Consider the following 26374-nt stretch of genomic DNA (forward strand, 5'->3'; position numbering starts at 1 on the left):
ATTTCAATGATTAACGCTCAGTATCCAAGGCAGAAGGTAATACTGTGTTACACTGATTTCCTAAATTAGCAGTTCTGAGTAAGTCTTGTGAAGAGTACAGATAGTTCCCCCGATACCAAATAATTTGAAAAGCATAGTTTTGTTTTGGATTTTTAAAATTTGATTTCATTTAAGTAGCCCCTCTCCCCAGTCTGTTCTTTGCCATGTATGTCATCTTTAGCTCTATCAGCTGGGTTAGTTCCCTTGCTTCTGCCATCATGGCCTGTTTCTCTGTGCTTGCCTTATTTTGAAACTACTAAGAGTTTAAATATGAAATTATTAAGTGTTAGGGCATAAGAGAAAATGTGTGTGTGCCAGGCTCTATAATTTTTTACACCACACCACTTTCTCCTCATCCTTAATTCTACCAGTTCCTCTTCCTATTTAGTCATAACAATCAGCTGATGCTCTAATAATAGGAAATTGAGGCTATTGATTCCAGCAGAAGGAATGGCAGAAAGACCAGTGGCCATGAAAGTACGTTGTATTTGGTTAGAGTACAGGATAGATATATAGAGGAGAATAATGGGAAATAGAGTAGGAATTTGTAGATTACGGCTTTATCGTTGTAGACTTTAAATTTTAGGATTAGGAATTGGAACTTTATTCTCTATATACAGTGTTAAATCCATTGAGTAGGAAAACAATGTGATGATGGTTGTGCTTCAGAAACTAGAGATATGCTACATTAAAAAAAATTGAAATATTGTTTTGGTTAGCACTTAACTTCAGTTTGGATAACTCATCCTCCCACTTGAACCTGAGAGTTGAAGATACCTGTGTAGAGTGGGATCCTACTGGAGGAAAAGGTCAAGAAAGCAAAATTAAAGGAAAAGAGAACAAGGGCAGGTAAGCTAGTTTTTTAAATCTGTTATCTGAATAAAATGCTTGTACATTGATTGTTACTTGACAATAACTTAAAATGAAATTCTTGGGAAGGGTAAGCTGGGACGAAGTGAGAGAGTGGCATGGACATATATACACTACCAAATGTAAAATAGATAGCTAGTGGGAAGCAGCCGCATAGCACAGGGAGATCAGCTCAGTGCTTTGTGACCACCAGAGGGGTGGGATAGGGAGGGTGGGAGGGAGACGCAAGAGGGAGGAGATATGGGGATAGATGTATATGTATAGCTGATTCACTTTGTTATAAAGCAGAAACTAACACACCATTGTAAAGCAATTATACTCCAATAAAGATGTTAAAAAAAATTCTTATTAGTAACACCAAAGTGAAGAATATAATATTATCAGTACTTGAATTTGTCATTAACATTTTTCATTACTTTTTTTTAAGTTTCTTTCCTAATCCTCTTCTTACACCTTTTATTTCAGTATTCCATTACTTTAAAGTTATATCTACAGCACTTTGAACTGCTTAGAGAGAAATTCCTAGCAATAGTTCCTGAATTTTAGACTTACAGATCACCTGTCTTACCCGAAGGTCTGCAGTGAATGACAGCTATTACCATGTACAGTCCCAGTGTCTGGCCCCTGATCAGCAGCCTTATGAACGAAGAGGCAGGCTTGGGACCTTTTATTATTGTAGGACTTATTTAGATAGTCTCAAAGTATGGGGACCTCTTTAAACAGAGATAAATTTTGCTCAAACTAAAATAAGGTAATCACTGTGAGTTAAACAGGGAATCAAAAGAAATTCCTCAGCAGGCTTTTGATCTAATTTTACTATAAACTGTTAAATTTAAGTTGTAAAGCAGTCTCTTAACAGTTGCCTATTTTTATCTGACAGTGCCCATGTTACTTCACTGAAGAAACATACAAGGTGATGATCTATGTCTGTATAGTTCTAGGACTTAGTATATCTAGCTTGGCTGAATAACTTATTTTTCTTTAACCAATAAGCAGAAGCCATTGCAGCAGCCTTCATAAGCTAAAATATTGGTCTGTGTAGACTGTCTGTATTGGTGGCTTATGTTTTGAATTTACAGCATTATAATGTGCTGTATATTATTTGGATTATGTTGTATACGATAACAAAACAATAAGCTCTGCTTTAAAGTCTTTCTTGAATTATTTTCCTTTATCTGATTTTTTTCTGCATTTACTTATACTTGGCACCTTTCTTGTTGTGCTGTATTCAATATATCTAACATTACAGCTTTGCATTTATATATATTTGACATGAGGCAGGTGTGAAGTGTCCTATGTTTTATAATAATCATGCAGTTTCAGAAGCATCAAGGATAAAAAATAAAGGTCATTACTGAAGTTATTAGGACAGTGCCGGAAAGATGAATCACTTCAAATTGCACAAGTAATAATGTGCTAATTTGAAGATACTGCGTGTCTTTCCCAGAAACCAGAATGTGTTCTCTTTTCAAAATTATCTTTTCTTTTTTCTAGTTTATTTGCTTATTATTGGTGAAAGTGATTTCATAGTTAGTGTATTATAAATTGTAAAGTGCTGCTGGATTTAATAGAATCAGTGAAGTTTCATTTGGAGATTTTTAGGATACTTATATGTAGAATTTCATCATGTTATTTCTCTTTCTCTCTTCCCTCCTTTTAAGAGTATTTTATTATGTAGGCTACTTCTGGAATGTTACATACATTTATTCTTTCCATAAATATTTGTTCACTGCAGGATGTCAGCTGGATATTTTGGAGTTTATAGGGATAAACACTGTCCCTGCCTTCAAGGAATTTGCCCTAACTTATGTAGATGAGATATATCTCTATATATAAATAACAATAATACAAGATAGAGATTATGTGTAATAGTATGTGTGAATCAGGGAGTTTAGAGGAAGAAAGATTTCCTGAGCTGCCGCATGTTGAAGTGGTCAGTTAGGACAATAAGCCAAACTGAAAGTAACAATCAAGACTTCATGTACTTACTGTGATAGTATAAGCTAGAGGCCACAAAGGAAAGGGTGTTAGCTCCCCCCAGGGTTCCACTTTTCACAACAGAATGGCTCAGGGTGAGGGTTAGGTAAGTGAGAGCAGATGGCAGATGGTGAGTATCTGAGGGTCATCTCACTGCCCAGGAAGGCCCAAACAAAAGCCTTCTCCTATTGTTTTATGGACCTGAGGCCAAGGAAATGAGAGAGGGGGAAAGGTTAGGAGTAGAAAAGTATTGAGACAGAGTGGAGAAAAGTGTCTTCAGACTGCTCCCTGACCCCTGCCCTCTTTAAGGAGGTCTCTGAAGAGGCAGCTGGAAAGGGTCTCAGCCGGGGGCCCCCTGCTATAAGGGGGCCTCTGAATACAGGCGCCCAATCTAGGAATGCAGACATTCATATGAGCTTGGGGTTGCAGGGGGTATTGCAACTGCTTCTAGAAACTGCAGTGAACTAGCTCTGTACCAAGTCTGGGGTAGAGAAGGCAAGCATTTATAATCGCTTCTTGTTGGGCCTGAAAGATCATACATAGGATTTTGGCCTGGAGCTGGACTCTTCAGAAAAGTTATTTAGCCTGGTAGGATCTGGGAAACCTTCATTAGTGAAATGGTATTTAGGTTGGTTCTCAAATAAGTGGAAGAATGTGTAGCGTTTGGACTTGCAGTGAGAGAAGGAGCAAGGAAAGGAAAAGGCACTGAAGCAGATTGCCTGAGTTTAAGGGACACCTGAGTGACTATATTTAGCTGGATAGTGCTCTCCAGAGGTGAGAAGGCTGGAAAAGCAGAGTGGGCCCAAATCAAGAAGAGCCTGAAAAGCCAAGCTGAGTCATTTGTAGGCAGTAAGAAAGTGCTTGAAGATTTTGAAGTAGGAGAATCAGTTAGGTTTATCTCGTAACAGTGAACAAGTGAATTGGGTAGCAGAGAGATCATCTGGGAAGCTGGTAAAACAATCCAGAGTAGAGGTAACAAAGAGGCTTAATTCAGATAGTTGAGTGACTGAGGTGTCTTTAAAGGATGGGATCATGTTTGCTTTAAGACAGGGGGTCCCCAAGCCCCGGTCCTGGCCGTGACCGATAACGGTCGTCTTGGGAGGGAGGGCGCACAGCAGGAGGTAAGTGGCAGGTGAACAAGCGAAGCTTCATCTGCCGCTCCCCATCGCTCCCCATCGCTCGCCTTACCACCTGAACCATCCCTCCCCCGGTCCATGGAAAAATTGTCTTCCACGAAACCGGTCCCTGATGCCAGAAAGGTTGGGGACCGCTGCTTTAAAACAATAACAGCTGTTGCACTTCTTGCAAAAATGTACTTAGGGTTGGAAGTCTAGAATGCTGCAAAGGAAGACATCTCCTTATTTAATTTTTCTCGGAAATTTAAGCTGCCATTCTTAGTAGTTACATCTGTTTTTCTTTTTGCCATGCTTTCCCTTTATTTCTTTACTACTGGTAAGTTATAAATTTTTTTTGTTTTATGAATGCAGTGATTTGATATAATTGAAATCTTATTTTTTTAAACATATTTGGGATTTGATCTATTTTGAGTTTTGGGGAGTTAGTGAGAGGCCTTAATACTGTCCAGTTTACCGTATTATATAATTTGATAAAGGGAGGTCAGGTTGCACCTTGTCCATTTTAGTAGAAGAAGTGCTTTATAATACTTGATATTATCCTGTGCCTGGATTTGGGTAATTGCTGTTTTTCTTTTTAAGAAGAAAAGATACAGAACAAAAACACTGGGTCGGCCAAAAATTTCTTTCAGTATTTAAGTAAAAATAAAATACCTATTTTTCATTTTCGCCCAGAACTTTATTGAACAATGTATTCACCATTTTGTTCCACTACCTTCTGCCATTTTTCAGGCAATGTCATAATTCTATCTTCCCAAAACTTTTTATCTTTTTGAGCAAAGAACTGTTCCAGGTGCCTTTTACAGTCTTCCAAGGAATTGACATTTTTTCCATTAAGAGAATTTTGTAAAGACCGAAATAAATGGAAATCCAAAGGTGCAGTGTCTGGTGAATACGGTGGATGAATCAGAACTTCCCAGCCAAGCTGTAGCAGTTTTTGCCTGGTCATCAAAGAAACATGTAGTCTTGCGTTACACTTATGGAAGATTATGCATTTTCTGTTGACTAATTCCGGACGCTTTTTATTGAGTGCTGCTTTCAGTTGGTCTAACTGGGAGCAGTACTTGTTGGAATTAATTGTTTGGTTTTCTGGAAGGAGCTCATCATAGAGAACTCCCTTCCAATCCCACCATATACACAACATCACCCTCTTTGGATGAAGACTGGCCTGTGATGTGGTTGGTGGTGGTTCATTTCACTTGCCCCATGATCTCTTCCCTTCCACATTATTGAACAGTATCCACTTTTAATTGCCTGTCACAATTTCTTTTAAAAACGAAGCATTATCATTATGTTTCAGTAGATAATCGCACGCAGAAATATGGTCAAGAAGGTTTTTTTCACTTAACTTATGTGGAACCCAAACATCAAAGCGATTAACGTAACTGAGCTCATGCAAATGATTTTCAGTGCTTGATTTGGGTATTTTGAGTAGGTCGGCTATCTCCCATGTCGTTGATTGTTCTCAATTAATGTCTCGATTTGATTGCTATCAACTTCAACTGGCCTACCCAACCGTGGCATGTTATCCAGTGAGAAATCTCTAGCACGAAACTTTGCAAACGACTTTTGACACGTTTGATCAGTCAGAGCACCTTCTCCATACACTGCACAAATCTTTTTTTGCATTTCAGTTGCGTTTTTATCTTTCTTGAAATAATAAGGCATAATATGCTGAAAATGTTGCTCTTTTTCTTCCATCTTCAGTATTAAAATGACTACACCAAAATTCACTGATTTTGATTTTTTTTTAAATGCACACTGATATGATAGCTGTCACAATATAGTCTAACAAAACTGTTTCAAATGAAGTTAAAGACAACTAAGCGCTAGTAGAGCCATCTTACGGAAAAAAGCTGCACGAACCTTTTGGCCAACCCAATACCTACTGCTTATAAAAAAGGTTATTTAGTTTTGATTCTCATAAGTCTTAAAAAGAAAAATAGCAATTACCCAAATCCATGCACAGGATAATAACAAGTATTATAAAGCATTTCTCCTACCAAAATAAGTCTTGCTTTTCATCTAAATTTAACTGCAAGAAATGTAAGCTATAATCCATTATCTTTCTTGAGTTCTTTTTTTTTTCCCTTGAGTTCTTTTTTTCCCTTTTTGTATTGTCTCATATTTCAACTGTATGTTCTTTGTACAAGCCTTGCTCAGTCTGCATGGTATTAGTGTTTTTAGCATGCTTTATGTTGATGACTCCTTATATTTAAGTGTTATAATTGACAAATCTGTTTAATAATAAATAATTCAAATAAAATTAAATGTTGCTATTTGTGCAGCGTGATTAGAAATCTTTAGAAAGATTCATTTCTTGATTTGTAATTTTAGTTTGTGAAACATGTGCAACATAGAATATTTGTTTTTCTTTTTGTTCCTGTTTATCTAGAAGTGGTACACCGTCCCCTAAACGGACATCCATAGGCTCCAGGCCACCAGCAGTTAGAGGCAGCAGAGATCGTTTTACTGGGGAATCATATACAGTGCTGGGTAGGATAAACATAATAGTTCTTCATTATCTCAGATTAAAGGCATCATAGTCACATTGGTGGACTTTACACTCAGTGGTGGAGTGGCTGCCTGTGTATTGAATGAATTGTTGCCAAAGTTTCTCCCTCTTGAAGCTTAATTACTTTGGTGGGTTTTCAAATTGTCTTTTTATTGATATGTTTTAAATTCTGCTTCAGTTTACATAGTGCTCCACATTTATAACTCTTGAGGGGATAGTAAGGAAGAAAAGTTCTGAAGCCTTTTATATTCAGAAAAGTTAGCAGTAAATGTACAAGTCATTATAGCAGATACTCTGCATTTAGTGTCTGTGTGTTAGCATGATTTTTCTCCTGAATCAGATTTTTTGTGCCATTTTGTGGGACAAGATATAGGTAAAACTCTGTGACTCATAAGGAGGAGGTAAGAGTCAAATTTACCTTCTGATCTTTCGTAGGAGACACTGCTATTGAAAGTGGACAACATTACTGGGAGGTCAAGGCCCAGAAGGATTGTAAATCCTACAGCGTGGGAGTAGCATACAAGACTTTGGGGAAATTTGACCAGTTAGGAAAGACAAACACTAGTTGGTGTATCCATGTCAACAACTGGCTACAAAACACATTTGCAGCAAAGCATAATAATAAAGTCAAAGCCTTGGATGTTACAGTTCCTGAAAGAATAGGTGTATTTTGTGATTTTGATGGAGGTAAGTTTACTGATTTTCTCCTAAGTTATTTCATCATCGTTGCTTGTATTTCAGTACTTTTCATTAGTAATCATCTCTACAGAATTTCCATTAGTATTGTGGTAAGGGTATTTTGACCTTCTGGGATTTGATCACAAACATAATTTCAGCTCTGTAATTGACTGAAAGGGCACGCGATGTCTGCTTGCAGGCCTGCAAAAGCACTCATCTATAATATACTAAGTAAGTTTGAAAAAGAGATTTTGCTAATTTTAGTCTTGAGCCTTAAAATTTCTTATGCCCATTTTAATTCCTCCTTTACCTTGTTTTATTACTTGTTAAGAGTGGTAGAGTCAGATTTTTTGAGTTGGAATAGACCTTAGAAATTACCCAATCCATTTGCCACATAGTATAAAATCCTTATTACATTATATCTGCAAGTAGTTGCCAACTCCTATGCTGGAACTTTTCTGTGTGAAGCTAATTGTCTTAGAAGGCAGCCTGTTTCGCTGTAGGATAACACTTGGTTAGAAGGTTTTTCTTAAATCAACTCACTTTGTCTTCTCAGTAACTTCTGAGACTGTTGCTCTTAAATTTTGACATCTGAAGAAACACAGAATTATGTTCCCTAATTCATACTTACCTTGCAGTAAGTCCCCTACATATGAATCTTCAAGTTGTGAACTCTCAAAGATGTGAATGTGCGTTCGCATGTCCAATCATGTAAGTTAGTTCAAGTGTCTAGTGTACATTGTCACATGTATACGTCCTCTACAAGTGGTTGTGCTTTTGTGTACTGTACAGTACTATATAGGGTACAGTAGTACGGTATCTTTATTTCAAGCCCAAAATGTCAGGAAGCAAGCCTAAAAGCAGCGGTGATGTAGCTGGTACTACTAAGAAGAGCCAAGCGATAAGGATGGAAACAAAAGTGAAAATAATTGAGAGAGTGGAGCAAGGTGAAAAGATGGTAGACATCGCTCATTCTTATAACACGAATCGTTCAACCATCAGCACAATTCTAAAGAACAAGGACAAGATCGGACATATGAAGTCTGCTGTGCCGAAGATGTCAACAATAATATTGAAAAAGAATGGAAAAGTGATGGAGGAGATGGAGAAACTTCTCAGTGTGCGGATGCAGGATCAACATCAGCGCTGAGTCCTGCTCAGCTTAATGCTGATTCAAGAGAAAGCTAAAAGCCTTTATGAAGACTTGAAGAAGAAACGTGGCGAAGAATCAGAGGGCACACCTTTTAATGCCAGCCATGACTGGTTTCATCGGTTCAAGGCTAGAGCCAACCTTCAAAACGTAGAAGTAAGTGGCAAGGCAGCAAGTGCAGATATGATAGCTGCTCGGGAATTTCCTGAAACACTTCGAGAAATTATTGATGAAAGCACATATTTACCCAAGCAGGTTTTTAATGTGGATGAGACAGAACTGTACTGGAAGAGGATGCCAGACTGAAGTTACATCAGTAAGGAGGAAAAGGTGATGTCAGGCTATAAAGCAGCAAAGAATAGGCTAACTCTGTTGTTTGGTGGCAGTGCTTCCGGCGATATGAAGCTGAAGCCTCTCTCAGTTTTATCACTGAGAGAACCCAAGAATCCTTAAACACATAGCCAAGGGCTCTCTCTTCCTGTTTTGTGGAAGAGTAATAACCGCAAGCCTGAGTTACACAGACCATTTTCCAGGACTGGTTTTCCCACCACTTTATCCCGGAGGTAGAGAAATTTGCTTGGCAAAGGACATCCCATTCAACATTCTTTTGCTGCTTGAGAGTGCTCTGGGCCACTCCCTATTCATGGACAACTTTCATCCCAACCTCAAAGTAGTGCATCTGCCACCAAATACTATGTTGTTCATCCGACCTATGGACCAGGGAGTTATACCAACTTTTAAGAAATATTATTTACATCACACTTTTCATCAGGCAGTAAAGGCAAGTGACGGATCAGGAACAACCTTGCAGCAATTTTGGAAGGACTGTAACATCTACAAGGTCATAAAAAATACGGACTTTGCTTGGCGTGAGGTTATGGCCGTCACCATGAATGAGGTTTGGAAGAACCTTTGCCCACGGTTTGTTCATGATTTTCGTGGATTTGAGAAGGTGGATGAGGAGTCCAAAGAGGTCTTCAGCAACTTAGTGACCCTCAGCAAGTAGCTGGCGCTAGATCTGCAAGAGGACGACTTCAATGTACTCCTTGCTGTGCAACACGAGGAGCTTAGTATTGAAGACCTGATGCAATTGGAGGCCCAGAGAAAAGACGAAGAGACAAGAGAAAGAAGAAGTAACCGAAGAACTGAAGAGATTCATGATACAGGAAATAGCAAGGGGATTTTCTTTATTTGAGGAGGCACTGTTAGTTTTGGAGGCACAGGACCGGAACGTAGAACGGTATACAAAGGTTGCAGCAGAATTCAGAATGCAATCCAGTGCTACCGTGTCATCTATAATGAGAAAAAAAGAGCTACTACCCAGACATCACTGGATCGTTTTTTCAAGAGGGTAGATAGAATTAAATCAAGCAAGGAACCAGAACCTCTGCCATCAACGTCAGGCCTGAGTAGAATTGCGGCTTGCCCTCCGTCTCCTGTTGCTGACGATCCTTCAGCTCTGTCATCTCCCACCTCCTCTCCCTCTTCCAGTCAGTAACACTTCTTGCCTGTTCACTTGATGCCAGCCCCTGTATGCCAGCTGTTGTACTGTACAACTGTACTTTTCAAGGTACTGTACTGTAAGATTTTAAATGTTTTCTTTACTTTTGTGTTTGTTTTTTATGTATTATTTGTGTGAAAAGTATTATAAACCTGTTACAGTACAGTATTATATAGCCAATTGTGTTAGTTTGGTACCTAGGCTAATTTTGTTGGACTTAGGAACAAATTGGACTTACGAACACGCTCTCAGGATGGAACTCATTCGTATGTAAGGGACTTACTGTATAATCCTTATTTGTTTAAAAACTACTAACATTGCTTCTCTTGCCCTGTTTTTCCAGACTGCACATTCCCTATACTATTAACTGTTCCTTTTATAATTTAATTTTTCCAAACCCTTATTATCTCCTGTGGTTGTATGCTATGTCTATATATTTTAAAGATTGGTTCTTAAAGTAGAACACACAACTTCTGACCTTCATAGGTTAGTGATTTGGCCGCATAATTTCTAGTAATATGACTTACCAGCACTGTAGATCAATATTGAGCTTGTAGCCAGCTAATCCACTAGATCTTTTTCCATGAAGTTCTGTCAGATTATCTTTTTTTCTCTGATATTGTCAGTGTTGGGGTGTTTTTTTGTTGTTTATAACTCAAATGAAGAATATTATATTTGTCCTTAAGTTTCATCTTAATAGATTTGGTCAATCTTTCCCTCCTGTTAAGATCATCTAAAAATTAACTTGGTGGGGTTATTTTTTGCAAAATTTCTTTAAGCTTTTTGAGTTAGGTATTTGATAAGTATCTTCTCTACTGTCATCTAAATATTTATAAAACTTTTGAAGATGAGGTACTGTTGAACTAGGGAACAAAAGTAATTCCCTAAATGCTTCTCTCCAAGTTGACACTTAGAGCTAATAAAACCAAATTTTACCATTTTAGTTAACATTGTGTCCAGATGATTCCATGAGGCATCAACCTGGTTACTTAAACAAATTGATTTTGGTTTGATTTATTTTTAGTGATAGTGATGACATGTCAGTTTTGCTGCATCTTTTTTATTTACTCCTTTTGAATCAGATAAATATTTTCCTCAGGATAACTAGTAAATTTATTGGCGTACATTTTTTTTTCTTTTTCAACTACCAAGATAGCATTTGCTTATCTTCTCTTTTCCCATACTTGGTGGTTCCTTAAAGATAGTAGTAAGAAGTATAATTGTTAACCTAGAGCATAGGGTATAGGAAGAAATTGTAATGTAGGATGGGATCAGATTCTGAGGGCCTTGAAAAATAATAATAGGCTAGTCTTTTTTTTAGTAGTTGGTGGGGGGGCTTCTGTTCATTTTAGAAAACTGTAGTCATATGATTGTAATATAGTTTTAGAAATATTAGAGAGTAAATGGTTGAATGTAGAAGAGACTGCAAACATTGATAGGGGAAGACTTTTCAAGGAGGTGGTCTTTATATAGACAGGACCATGTCTGTTTTGTTAAGTATTATGTCCTTATTGCCTGACAAGTGCTTCACATAGTGAGCCCTTAATAAGTATTTGTTGAGTGATTAGTGGTAAGAGGGATCTGAGCAGTGAGGAATCAAGAAGAATTAATTTGATGGTGTGAAAGTAGAATTCATAGGACTTGATAACTAAATATGGATTGGAGGGAGAGACAAAGAAGAACTGAAGATGACTGAGGTTCCATCCAGTGTGATCAACAGGGTGATAGTATCATCAACAGGATAGGGAGCATAGAGTCCTGGGGAAAGATGAGATGCCAGCAGGACAGCCATGTGGCATTATTTAGCTGAAGCTAAATATTAGAAATGGCATCACGAATGGCCAGTGAATATTGCACAGAACAGTTAAGCATTATTGCTCTGCTGTGTACTAACTTTGTGACCATATATAGGTTGCTTGATATTTTGAGGTAATGTGTATAAATCACCCAGTTCTTTAATAGTAGGCATAAATGTTAGTTTCTTTTCTCTTCTTCTCTGTTTAATGGCAGCAGTGGGAGCATTGTAGAGAGAAAGAGCCTGGACAAGCATCTACACTTATTTTTTTTTAATTAACATATGACTATTTTGATAGCATCACTAAGAGTTCCCACTAATAGAAATAGTTGTCCATATTACATGTTGGGTATGGATTTAAGCCCCTTTTACATATTGTTCTCACTTAATCCTTATAACTATCCTAAAAGGTCAGAATTATTAATCTCATGTAACAGATGAGGAAACTGAGGCTCAGAGAGGTTAAGTGAGAAGCATCTAGAAAGATGGGTTTGAAAGAGCAATGAGGTGATCTGTTTCCTACCTGGGAGTCTAACCACTGTTGATACCCCTGTTTCTGGCTTTAAGCATCTACATTTAGAATAGGAGACAAAGAGAAGATATCCTCAGGATTAGGAAACAAACCAAGAGAATAGTCATGAGAGAAGAGTTTGAAGAAGTGATAACAGTTGTGAGGATGCCATCAGGTTGGACAGTTAGGTGGTCAGAAAGAGTGATTTAGTTGCATGATCATTGTTGAAAGACGGACTGTGAGGAGATTTTAAGAATTAACAAAGTTGAAGCGGTGATAACTATACCATGATTTCAGAAACTCAGGTATAAGCATGGCTTCAAGTAGTTAGAAGACAAAGTTTCATAGAGTAAACCTTAAATGGTGATAGGATTTGGGTGGAAAGGCTGATTATATAATAAAAATGAAGAAGAAATAACCATGGCTTTTACTGGGCTAAGGAAGCCATTTGTTAAATAATGATAAAATAAATAGTCTATAGTTGAGTAAGTAGAATAGTGCCAGATTATGCAAGCACTATGGAGATCTTGAAAACCAGGGAAAGAAAACTGGATTTGGCCTTTTTTTAAGCATGTTTACTACTGATTTGCAAGTGAGAATTACTAAGTCCAGTCCTCATAGTGACAAAAAAATTAATGCCAAAATGTGCATTTGGTTATTACTTTTTATGCATGATTTTATGTTAGACTTAATTAGATATTATTATTTTTTTCAATAATAAATCAGACTTTTTTTTCTCCTTCCTTTTAGGTCAACTTTCTTTCTATGATGCAAACTCAAAACAGTTGTTGTATTCCTTTAAGACAAAATTTACTCAGCCAGTACTACCTGGTTTCATGGTTAGTACGTAATTTATATTTTATTTGGTATGGCAACTTTAAGGAGAACAATCTATGCTGTATATTTGGGGAAGCACAATACCTTATTTTTTCTTTATATTCCTCTCCCTTTCCCCAGTCCACCTCTCCCAAATCTGTGTTTGTCTGTATATTTTTGGTATATTTTATTGAAATAAGTGTTAAGACACAAAAGTCTGCAAACCATAAGCGTGTAGTTTGATCAATATTCATAGGACCGCACTCATTTTTGTAACCAGCATCTAGGTCAAAAAATGCAGCATTGTGCCCATTTCCAGCCCCTAATGGCCTTCCTCCAAAGTGGTTACTGTCTTGAGTTTTAGTACCATAAATTCATTTGCCTTCTTTTCAACTTTGTATAAATGGAATCATACAGTATCTTTTTGGCTCAATATTATGTTTGTGAGATTTATCCATGTTTTTCTATGTGGTGGTAGTTCACATAGTTTTCTATTGTATGTATATGTATAGTTTTCCATTATATGACTATATCATAATTTATTTACCCATTCTAATTTAGTTGGATACTTGGGTGGTTTCCCATTGGAGACATTTACAAATAGAACTTCTATAAATATTCTTGTTAATGTTTTTTGGTAGATATGTATATGTATTTCCAATGGATATATAATTAGAATTGAGGTTACTAGATCATATGGTATGTGTGTAACCAACTGTAGTAGAGTTTTCCAAAGACGTTGGTTATACTAATTTACCAGCAGCAGTATATGAGAGTTTGAATTCCTCCACATCTTTATCAACACTTGATATTGTCTTTTTAAAAATTTTTATCCTTCTAATGGGTATGATATATTACATTGTGGTTTTCATGTGCATTTCCTTGGTGATTAGTGCTGTTGAACACCTTTTAATATGTTTATTGACTGTTGGGATATATTCTTTTGTGAAATGCTTGCTCAAGTCTTTTGCCTGTATTTCTGTTGGATTTTCTTCCTCTTTCTTATTGATTGTTTTGGAGTTATTTCTATAGTCTGGGTCTTTTGCCGGATATATGTATTGCAGTTGTCTTTTCCACTCTGGCTTTCCTTTCCCCTCTCTTATTGGTGTCTTTTGATGAACAAAAGTTGTTAATTTTAATGTTGCTCAGTTTTTCAGTTTTTTCATTTATGGTTAGCACTTTTTGTGTTCAGTCTAAAAAATTTTTATTCACTCCCAACGTCATGAAAATACTGTGTTTTCTTCTAAAAGCAAAATTTTCCTTATACGTTTAGACATAGACTGCATTTACAATACAAGTACAATATAGAAATGATATGTTTGGTATGATGTTAGGGTTGAAATATGTTCTTTAATTCCATATGGATAGCTGCTTATTCCAGGACCATTTACTGAGATCATCCTTTTTCCACTGCAGTACAATCTTTGTAAAATATTAGATGACTATCTATGTGTGGGAGACTGAATATATGTATGTCTATATACACGTGTATAATTTCAGGACTACTCAGTTTGAGAAAAAGTCATGATTCTCCACACAAAATGAAACTTGGTTTTGAATTTATATTTTTATTAAGGAAATATTACTGCTTCTCCTAATTCCTTTATCTGTTGCATTTCCCTATAAGATTAGGCCACTGTGGGGAGTTCTGCAATCCAGTTAAGATCATCATTATTCTGGCTAGAACTTCCCTTAATTTGGGGGCTGCTTCTACAGATCAGGATGGTGTATTTCCATTGCAGACTTGGTGGAATGTTTTTATGTGTGTTCTTCGACAATCACCCCCAACTGTAACTCCTAAACTGTAAGGATAAAAGTATTCAGGTTATATGTGGGTTTAAAATACAGTACTTTTAAATCTCACAATTGATAATGATTATTTACCCTAGATACCATAAAGTCATAAAATAAGTTTAAAAGAATGCTAATAACTAAGACTCCTAGATTTCCCTTAAAAAGTAAAAATGATTAGTGAATAAAGTTATTGTTTGTAGTACCATACTTAGGGATATTGGAAAGGTTATTTTCTTTTTAACCTCTGCATATGATTTGTTTTTGGCTGTTTTTCCAAATTGGTCACTCAAGGACAGTATTTTTACCATGTAGAATTCAAAGTTATTTTTCCCCTAAGTCTCAGATATGCTTTTTTTTTTTTTTTTTTTTTTTTTTTTGCGGTATGTGGGCCTCTCACTGTTGTGGCCTCTCCCGTTGCAGAGCACAGGTTCCGGATGTGCAGGCTCAGCGGCCATGGCTCACGGGCCCAGCCGCTCCGCGGCACGTGGGATCTTCCTGGACCGGGGCATGAACCCGTGTCCCCTGCATCGGCAGGCGGACTCTCAACCACTGCGCCACCAGGGAAGCCCTCAGATATGCTTTTTAAAAGGGTAGATTTCATGTTTAATTTGAGTCTATCTCAGGAAAGTAGGTAGTAAGTTTATTCATTGTTTTTTCATTCCAAATGATGAAACTATAATTACATTAGTGAATGTCATGCTTTTTTCATGTGCTTATTTGCCATTTGTATAATTTCTTTGGTGAAGTACCTTAAAATATTTTGCTCATTTTTTACAATTGGGTTACTTGTTTTCTTATTATTGAGTTTTAAGATATCTATGTATTCTGGATAAATCCTTTATCAGATAAATGTTTTGCAAATATTTTCTCCCAGTCTCTGATTTTTTTCCATTTTCTTGACATTTCAAAGAGAAGTTTTTCATTTTGATTAAGTCTAGTTTATCGATTTTTTTTCTTTTATGGATCATGCTTTGCCCAACTCAAGGCCACAAAGATATTTTCTTTTGTTTTCTCCTTGTAGTTTTATAATTTTAGGTTTTACATTTAGGTCTGGGATCCATTTTGAGTTAACTTTTATATATGGTATAGAGCATGGTTTGAGATCTATTTTTTTTAACATCTTTATTGGAGTATAATTGCTTTATGATGGTGTGTTAGTTTCTGCTTTATAATAAAGTGAATCAGCTATACATATACATATATCCCCATATCTCCTCCCTCTTGTGTCTCCCTCCCACCCTCTCTATCCCTTTTTGCATATGAATGTCCACATGTTCCAGTACCACTTACTGAAAAAGACTAACCTTTCTCCATTGATTTTCCCTTCCACCTTTGTGCTAGATATTTTGAGTAAATATTTTTTAAAATCAAATAATTTTCAATAAAATAAGATAGTAGTTTTATAATCAGTTGCTTTTATATTTATTAATTTATTTTTTATTGAAGTATAGTTGATTTACAATGTTGTATTAATTTCTGCTGTACAGCAAAATGAGTCAGGTATACACATATATACATTCTTTTTTTTTTTGGCCACACAGCTTGCGGGATCTTAGTTCACCAACCAGGGATTGAACCCAGGCCTCGGCAGTGAAAGTGCCGAATCCTAACCATTGGACTGTCAGGGAACTCCCCTATACATTCTTTTTTATATTATTTTCCATTATGGCTTATCCCAGGATACTGAATATAGTTCCCTGTGCTATACAGTAGGATCTTGTTGTTTATCCATTCTATATATAATAGTTTGCATCTACTAACCCAAAACTCCCAGTCCATCCCTCCCCTACCCCCCCATCCCTCAGACATAAAGAACAACAACCACAAGTCTGTTCTTTATGTCTGTGAGTCTGTTCCTGTTTCATAGATAGGTTCATTTGTGCCATATTGTTTTTTTGTTTTTTGGCTATGCCACATGGCATGCGGGATCTTAGTTCCCCGACCAGGGATCGAACCCGTGGCCCCTGCATTGGAAGCACAGAGTGCTTACCACTGGACCGCCAGGGAAGTCCCATGTTTTTGTATTGTTTTTGTATTTTAAGAGTTATCATTACCTTCTGTCATTAATATTTTAGAATGTTAATTATATAGTTATACATTTCACAGGTCAGGAAATTCTTTGTAACTATGCTGTAGTTACTTAGTAAATATTTAATACTTTAGGATATAGTTGAAGTTGGGAATACTTAAAAAATTTCTAGACGCTCCCTCGATTTATGCTTATGTCTGCTACATAAATGGCAGTTGATGATAGCTTAACTGATTCATATTTTCACATTTTAATTCTCTTGACTGTATTCCAAATAAGTTATAGTTTACTGAATGACAGCTGCTCTGTTCACAAGTGAAGCAGTTGTATGTTTCATAAACTCATTCACATTTATGATAATAGAATATAGCAAGTGTATCTGGATATTGTCATTTGCATTTTCCTCTGACAACCTTAAAGAATTATAAAAGAGTTCTTATTGTTAACAAGCTAGGGAAGAAACTCATGGAATTACTCTGTTAACAGAGAGGTGTTAAATTCCTATAGTGTCAGGCCACACCTCGTTATCAAAATCTAAAGCAGTAATTGGGGTAAAGAAGTTGACTCTTTGTGCACTTCTCTTGGTTGTGAACATTAGCATCAATAATGATAATGTCTTTTGCCTAGATTAATCCAATTTAGTCTCTAAATTTCTACAGCCGTTACTTCCCTTTCTTGTGTGCAGCTCCAGTGGGTTCTGCTATCATAAAGACTTCCTTTGGTCTCTTGGAAAGTCTAAAAGACTTCTTTGGTTCTAGAAGACTCTTGAGTTAGCCTTTCCACTTCCCCTCAGTTCACATACAAAGGTTATCAGTTTGGAATTTGATAATGTCCACTTATGTGGCATTTTGCCTTTCAAATAGAAATATAAGGATCATTTAAGTTTTCATTTGATTTGAAATCTGACTGAAGCTTTGTTTTTGTCCTTTCTTAGGTTTGGTGCGGTGGACTTTCTTTGAATACTGGGATGCAGGTTCCAAGTGCTGTGAGAACACTTCAGAAAAGTGAAAATGGAATGACTGGTTCGGCTAGCAGCCTAAACAATATTACTCAGTAATGCCTATTCAGAATATGTTTACCTTCCCTCACCCCTTCTTGAATGGGTGGCCTTTTCTGTGCAGTTACTAATCACAGAAATTTTTGAGTGGTGGAAATCAGGTTTGCTACATTCTGCTTTAAGGTGTGGAATCTGTTAGCATCAAGCATCTAGTACGAAGCATTCACAGGAACCTGCTGAGCAATATCAGAGAAGCAAGCAGACATCGAGCAAGAAACTGATGTTTTGAAGAGTAAATGGGAGAAAAAGGCAGTGTTTAAGTAGTTACATAGAAACTCATTTTTGTGTTTCTTGGATTACTTTGGTTCTTCTAATACGTTTAGTTACATATGGTAGCCCTAGGACCTGTACTTTCCTCTGTACTTTCTCTTTTTTAATGTCATCACTACCTGTTATTTAGTTCTTACACTGAAGCTTGAAAACTATACAGTCCTCTGTGGTTTTCTAAAAATGGAAATGATTGGGGGTGCTAGAAAGGTTTTCTTACAATAGTTTATTTTTCCCCTTTTATAAACAAGCTGAGGTTTGCTAAATTATCCTCTTTTGTTTATTGACTGGATTGAATATCATTTTCTCTTTTCCAAATATTGTGATATTTCTCTTATGGTTATAACTCAAAAAAGAAAGTGGATAGGAAGTTTCTAGACAAAATAGCTTAAAATCACCCAAATTTCAGTTTCTTACCTGCTGCAAAGGGATATTCTTTATATGTTACCCTGTTTAATCAGACTTTTCTTTCCATCGTTTTGGATGATGGGTAAGATTTTTTAATACTTTATATTTTCTGATTTTTTGTCTAGTTTAATACTACCTTTAGTAGTTACCTTTGGTAAATTCCCACTTGAATTTGGTAATAACTGATTTTTAACATTTCTAGGAAGATGAAAGTTTATTAAAGCTGTATAGTAAGTAGAGAAAGCTACCTATTCAAGCTTTATCTACGAGGAATAGGTTATAAAGGCAGGTGCCTAAAACTATTCTTTACTGAAGTCATTTAAATCTGCTTTTTAATAAGATGGAATGGTTTAAACAACTGTTTTGAAAAACTACAAATCTCTGACTTATTTGGCACATGAGTTTTTCAGATATAACTATTCAGAGGTGGTTTTTCTCTCAATCTTTTTGCTACATGCATTTGCTTTCTAAAGGGTTGTAATTCTTCCAAAAATCAACATAGAGTAATCTTTACCAAACTTAGGGAAAATGTGTTGAACAATGAGTAATACCCATGGTTATTGAGAAGAGTATTTATATTTTTAAAGTTGATTAAAATTTGTAACAAGTCCTTTGAGCCAAACTGAAAGTTGTAATTACAGTATTTAAGAATCCATTGAGCATTTTAAAGAGGTCTGGATTTGTATATTCCTTAATTTTTGAAACTTTTACTTTCTCATGTTGACTTTCTTTCGTTCACATTTTAAGTATATTGTGTTATGACAACCTCCCTAGAAGTGACCATTGCTGCTTATTACATTTGAATTGCTTTCTACAGAAAGCCCTGTGGAATAGGAACAGCTCATTCTCTCTTATAGTTTACTGATAGGATGTTTTGTTCATTGTAAAACAAATCTAAATAAGGAATTTCATTTGAACTGGGTATTATTTTTTCAGAGGACATTCATATCTATACCATTGTCTCATGACATATTTTAAAGACTATAATGAAGTTTAGAGAATGACATTATCAGTAGATATCCTTTTGATTCTCCAAATAAATATAATTTTGGTTTTCGTTTCTCCTAGAGATTTTGAAAGAAATTTTTGGATGTCCCTACAGCAGGGTCGTTCTAGGACTTAAGGAAACAGGAAGTTATAATTCTTTTTCGTAGAGTTAAACCTGAAAACAGTAAGTTAGTGGTGGAACTTTATGTGAACTGCTTTCTGTGAACAGTTACGTATATTTTAACAAAATGACACAGAAAAAGCCAGAAGTTCTTGTATTAAAAACTTTCACTGTTATGTCTATATAATTGTATCCTCTCTTTAATTTTAAGTGCCTTCTTCCTCTAAGCATGCTCTTGCTCCATTCCCCATGCAGTGTCAACTGATATTTAAACCAGAGACCATTATGTTATACTGGTAAGGGGCTTCTATTGCAGGGGCATGAGGAAAAGGAAATATTAATCAGGGGCTGGAGGAGTGCATATTATTCTTCCTGTGCGCGTGTCATCATTTGAAACCCTTCATATAAAGTTTTCTAATATTCATTTGGAAAATTCTTTTGAAGTAATACTATTATACCTCAGAATAAGAATCTGAGGTTTTCCTTTTACTGTGCTTCTTCTTAAAAGTCTCTAAAAAAAGAACAAAATGTGTGGGGTTTTAGCTTAGTTGATTTACGTTTATTTGTGTTAAGTTAAACTGGAGGAAGTTTGCCACCCTTATTTTCAAACTAGAAAATAGTCTAACTGTAGTGCCTATTTACATAGTCTCAAATTAAGGTAACTATTAACTTGATACACAGTATATAACATTCTCTTTGACATTTGAATTAAAAAATATTGAGATTTTTTTGCACTCAATTGAAGACATTATGGAGAGTTGGTATACCTTTTCAAATATTCTTTATTGTTTTTTTTTTTTACTCTTCGTTTTGACAGGTCAAACATGATTGATTTCTGTAAAAGAAATGCATGAGAGGTTGACGGTAATGTATGTTATCACAGGTGTAAAAAAAATTATGTTTTATAAAAAACATACGTTTAGTATTGCCTTTCTCTTTTAGCAGTTGAATCCCAAAGCAGTCTTAGTAAACTGGATAAAGAAATGAAGGAATTGCCTTAAGCACTTTAGAAAAAGAATTCTTTTACAATTCATTTTGACTCTTCGGACTGACTGTCACATACATCTTTAACTTTTCTTAAATATGTATATACCAAGCATTTACTAACTGAATATACATACACATTTACTATACAGTAATTCTTTGAATGTTCCAGGTGTAGGTAAACAAATTGAAAGTATTAAAGGCGTGCCTGTCTGTACATGGCTTTAACTGATGGCACCTGTACCATTTTGACAAACCATGAACTGCTGCTGTACAGCTAGACTTGACCGAATTTGTTCTGCAATCATTTTTTCCCCATGTTTTCATCTAAAGAGACATACTGGCTTGGCTTTATTTGCTCATTTATGAAATTAAGGTGTGTACAGTATCGTGTATAATTTGAATTTTTGAGACTGATCCTTGGTGGTATAAAGAATAAATAATTTGTAATGAAATCTTTTAATTAGGCTAAGATACTCTATTCCATGACTTACCTAGAATGATTAGTTTTTTTATATATACTTTTCCCATAAAATTATTAAGTTACTTAGATAGTGTCTTTTGGAAACATGGGAAAAAATTGGAAAAGGATATATATGGAAAATGATTGTTTCAGAGTATTAATTTTAAAGAGACAGTGTAGACTTCTATAAAATATGTGAATCTAGGCTAAATAAACTACAGACTATATGTAAAAATCATCATGATAATTCTTTTTAAAAAACCCCATATTTGTAAGGTCAGTGTTCATTCATTGGCTAATTCATACAACAAATATTTAAGTGTCTGGGATATGACAGTCATACTTTGTATTTGGATTTCCCAAATTAGTGAAGTGTGATTTTCTGTGCGTATAGTAGTTTTGCTGCTTTTGCGTGGTAAGACATAGTTTGCATCTTAAAAACAATGTTTTTGCTAATAAGTCAGAAATTTTAAAAAGTAAATGTTAGAGTTTGTAAAAAAAATTCTAATTAACTGCATATAAAATGGTTCACTTACATGTAGTCACATAAAATGTGTCTGGAGAATTTTCTTCCTTGATTTTATTTTTACACCGGATATATTCTCTTAGGGAAGTGTATGGTCAGCATAAATTTACTCAACATCCAAATAACCATAAATTTATTTGTTATTTTTAATTTACATTTCATAATGCCAGTACTAGAGCACTTATAAGAGATCATGAATGTTTCCTTAATCATTGTAGAAAGATTATCTCATATTCAGCATAGTTTTAGTTTTGTGTATATCTTACAGTATTCATATTATGCAAATATTTGTGATCTTGATATGTCACATATGACAGCTTTGTTACCTGGAATATTTGATTAATGTAAATACTTTAAGTTTTTTGAGTAATTTGGAGGTTAAGTGGATTATATTTGGTATATGTTTTTGTTGAAAAGATATTGTTGGGTATGCCATATAAACGTTAGTATTGGCTTATAAATATTCAATAGATATCAGAGATTGTCATAGTACTTTTCTCCCCAGACTACTCACTTATTAAATTAAAACAGTATTTGTTAGTTCTGGGTCAGTATAAGGTCCTGACTTTTGATTTGTAATCATTTGAGCTATGTTAAATTGATATATTTTCTTTCTTTCTTTTTTTTTTTGGATATATTTTCTTAATGTTACCCGTTCAATGTAAGTTGGTCCTTGGGAAGGGACATATAGAGGATTTCACAGTATGTAGGACAGCAGGTAGGTGAATGTGTTTGCTTTGGCTTGGAGCTTCTTAAGTTTGGGCCAGTTTTAAAATAAGTCAAATTGTAAGTGATTGGTAAAAGGCATTTTTATTAGTATTGGAACTTTTTGGAGAGTCTAAGGGTTATGAAAATGCTTTTTTTTTTTTAAACATTTCCAGTATCTCTAAGGTACCAAAGCATTGAGTCTAATTTACCTTTTAAGGAAGACTCTTTAAAATCAAATTTATAACTAATTCATACTGTAAGATAATAGTAGCTAAAGTTGGAGTAATTTATATTAAAAACCATTAGTCTAAATTTTCTGGATGTAACAAAAAATATTTTGGCTTAATTTCTTTTAAAGTATTTAAAATGAATCACCTTAGCTCTACCATATACTAGATCTGTTATCTCTACCTAAATCATTTATCATCTTTGGGCTTCCATTGCCTTACATAAAATATTGTAACTTGTTCAGCCTACCTCACAGGGCTGTTGTGAGGAATAAAATGAAATGGAGTGTGTGAAATTGCTTCAACAACAGTAAAATGCTATGTAAATGTAAGGTATTACTTTCAGTTAATAATGGACTTAAGTGTTTGGATACCTCTAGATGCCATTTACTTTGACAAAGCATGTGTTTAAAGTGGTATCACTAGGACATGAAACATGATTTTTTTTAAAAAGAAAGCCTAATTAAAATATCCTTTAGCATTTTTAGTTTATGCATGACTTGTGGCCTTTTTGTATTTTCTCATCAAGCCTGTTACTCTATTAAGACTTACAGAACTGTAAAAATGTTCCCACAGCATTAAAGTGTGTCAGAGTAGAATAGTAGCATAAATAAATGATTTAAGCTATGTTTCCATCCCGGCATTTGCACTTTCAACTTATGACTGCTCAGTGCCACATGCAAAGACTGAATTTGGCCTAAATAATTCTTTCCAAAACAACAGTTTTGGAATGGTTCAGCAGTTTGCTGTCATCAGATAAATGATATAAGGTGAATATGCCCACTTAAAACATTTGACAACTTTTGTTGCATTGTCATTTTTTTAAAACATGATGAGGCATTTCAAAACTGTCAAACTGGATATCATTTAGTATCTCTCCTAACCTACTTGTTTTGCTTTAAATTGGATTAAATGGTTTAGAGGTTGTCTTGATCCACAGATTGTTTGGTGTTTCTATCAACTGGACATGGTTTTGCTATGCAGTTCTGATAATAAAAATTCTAATTCCTCAGGTTTAACCTTTAAGTTAAGGATGACGAACATTAATGGACTACTTATAATTAAGCAGTACGCAGTGCTGCAAACTAGTGTTTTATAATAAGCATTTTGCCTCATTTTCCTTGGAAACAAGACAAAGCTTTTAAAATGTTTTTTTAAACTTTAAAATAGAGTATTCAAAGTGGAGTAACTTGTATGTTGAAATGATTGTATGTTGTGTATAGAATGACCAAGTTAAGTTCTTTAAAAAGCACCTGGAATATCTCATCTAAAAATTAAACTTTTTTTCCTGCTATCTTTTGCTTCAGTGCTTGCATTTTTATCCACTCTCATTAGATATCTACAATGCTGTTGAGCATGAGAAGATAAAAGTGTCATAGTACTTTTGACCCCAAAGATTTTTATTTTAGAGTAGTGCTGTTCAACACAATTGTATGCAGTGATGGAAGGTTCTGTATCTGGGCTGTCCAACACAGTAGCCACTAGGCATAGGCAGCTGTTGAGCACTTTCCATGTATGTGGCTAGTTCAGCTAAGGAACTAAAATTTTTATTGTAATTTAAATGTAAAGAGCCACATCTTGCTAATAGCTGCTGTTTGGTACAGTGCAGCTATAGATGGAAGATGAGACATGCTATAAGTAACTATAACATAAACCAGGAATTTAGTTTCTGTCTTTGGAGCTTGTCACATCTTGCATTACATTTTGGTAGATGGTAGCTAGGAGAGAACCAGAACCTAAGATTTTTTTAAAATTTATATTCTAACTTGAAACCAGTTTAGGAGAAAAAAGAAAACCAATCTATGACCAGATGAGGCTGGATCTCCTGTAACTAAGATCATTTTCACCAAGAGAAGAATGAAGAGATACTGGATAGTCTTGAGTCACAGGGAGAGGAATGTGACAAAAGATATTGAGAAGCCAGTACCCTCATATAGAAGATGGAGTGTATGAATGGGTGCAACATTTCTGGAGAACAATTAAGTAATATCAAGGTATTAAATATACATACCTTTGAAAAGTTTAATTCCATTTCTAGGTATTTCTCTTACATATATACTCACAAATAAGTACTCATTGCAGCATTTTGATAGCAAAATACAAACAACCTAATTGTTAACTGAACAATGGGCTTACCAAGATTCTGAAGGCTCCCCTTTTCTAAGTTGCTACACAAGTTGTTATATACTTGTCTACATATATTCTGCATGCCTCCCTCCCAAAATGTTATAAATATGTAGACCATTATGGGGATTGGCTTCCTCAATTAGAGAACATTTTCTTTGGTATACCAGTCCTACTGTGCCTCACTGGATCTCGGGTGAGAGCTCAGAAAATTTTGTGCCTTCTACTTTTCTGTCCAAGTGTTTCCATTACTACACCTCATTTTACATTTATACTCCATGGTACTAGTAGTATGTTTATGCCCATTTTGCACAAGGTCATGGGATTAGATCGTAATGCTTCCAGGTAACCCTACACAGCTGATACAGAATATACTATTAATGGAAGGGTTTTCATGATACTATGAAATAGAAAAAGCAAGTCCAACAGTATATATAGCATGATACCATGGGGGGTGGTGTATACTTCGACTTGGGCAAGAGGGGTTCCCTGCCATGATCCTCACTCTCTGGCTGTGCCTCTCCATGGAATGAAAAAGTGAAGGAGCTAAGAAATCACGCCCACTTGCAGTCTGTGTTCCTGGCTATGAGCCAGATAGCTAGGACCCCATAATTCCCTGTCCCACGAGCCCAAAGCTTGCTTACACAGCACATGCAGGCCTCTTCCCCAAATCCATCCTGCACTGCACTACAGGTGTATACCGCTAGACTCAAGGGGAGGCAGTTTGGGAGGAGTGTGGATGGGGCTTGGATGTGCAGACTGGGGTGTCCACCTTCATGCTTACCAGGACCCTTGTGGCAGGCTGTAACTAGACGTTAAAAGGAAAAAGACCCAGGGACTTGTGGGGAGAACAGGCCAACCTGGTTCTCGTGTTATCACCTTCCAGCACATGTCTGAGAATTCAGTTTTGAACCTAGATTTCTGTTCCTTGAGAAGAAATATTTGTCAAGATAGAAGTGTGTGTATGTATATATGTATGTGTATATGATTGACTCTTACCTATTTAGACACTTAAAATATATGTCAAGTTGGGCCTCCATTTCTACTCTTGCCCCGGGCCCCACAGTGTTAGGGTGGGCCAGGATGTGTATGTGCTTCAGTATCTGAATAATTTTTAAAAGATGGATGTTTGCTTATACTAGAGGCTGTTTTTACCGATCCTTGTACCCCTTCTCCAACTGGACTGGCTAACCAGGTTAAAGCATACTGACTAGGATTCACAGTGAGTTGAAGGCTCACAGCTGGGCTCCCCCTTGTATGCTGGAGAAGTACTGCTCCCACCAGTTGCATGGTATGTATACCTCTATTTAGCTGTTTGTTCCCAAACTTGTTATGCCAGTGACATTGTTGTAATTATATAATTTAAATATTACATAAACCAATGAAATTCAAGTGGAGGGAACTTTAGCGATGAAGAGCAAGTGGCTGACAAGTTAGTTGTGTCCAAGATAATTGTAAATTACAGAGGATTGCAAAAAAGAAAAACACACATCTAGGACTCTGAGTTGAGATTCCTTCACTTGTTATCTGTAAGTTCCTGGTCCACTTTAAAGAAACATACCAGAAACTACAGGTGATCTATTATGACTGTGGCTTATGTAAGAAAAACTAATCAGTTGATCCACACTTAAAAAGGCCATAGTTCAAATCAAAAGATTGGCCAATGTTGGGAATTCCCTGGCTGTCCAGCGGTG

The 26374-nt window shown here is 35.8% G+C and overlaps 1 protein-coding gene across 4 annotated transcripts in view; it reads left to right on the plus strand.

Moving 5' to 3' along the window:
- Positions 1 to 23850, plus strand: part of FSD1L (fibronectin type III and SPRY domain containing 1 like) — a 70466-nt gene extending 46616 nt beyond the window's left edge. The window contains exons 9-14 of one of the 4 annotated variants that reach the window (XM_033431235.2): positions 759 to 888; positions 1790 to 1822; positions 6415 to 6515; positions 6970 to 7221; positions 12920 to 13008; positions 17743 to 23850. In XM_033431235.2, coding sequence (XP_033287126.1) covers positions 759 to 888; positions 1790 to 1822; positions 6415 to 6515; positions 6970 to 7221; positions 12920 to 13008; positions 17743 to 17865 — 728 coding nt within the window. In that variant the 3' untranslated portion in view covers positions 17866 to 23850. The remainder of the gene's footprint in view (positions 1 to 758; positions 889 to 1789; positions 1823 to 6414; positions 6516 to 6969; positions 7222 to 12919; positions 13009 to 17742) is intronic. The other 3 variants (XM_049710970.1, XM_033431232.2, XM_004271506.3) reach the window with 3 other exon arrangements.
- The last annotated feature ends 2524 nt before the right edge of the window (positions 23851 to 26374 follow it).

Source organism: Orcinus orca, chromosome 6 (genome assembly GCF_937001465.1).
Source record: "Orcinus orca chromosome 6, mOrcOrc1.1, whole genome shotgun sequence".
Lineage (NCBI taxonomy): Eukaryota > Metazoa > Chordata > Mammalia > Artiodactyla > Delphinidae > Orcinus > Orcinus orca.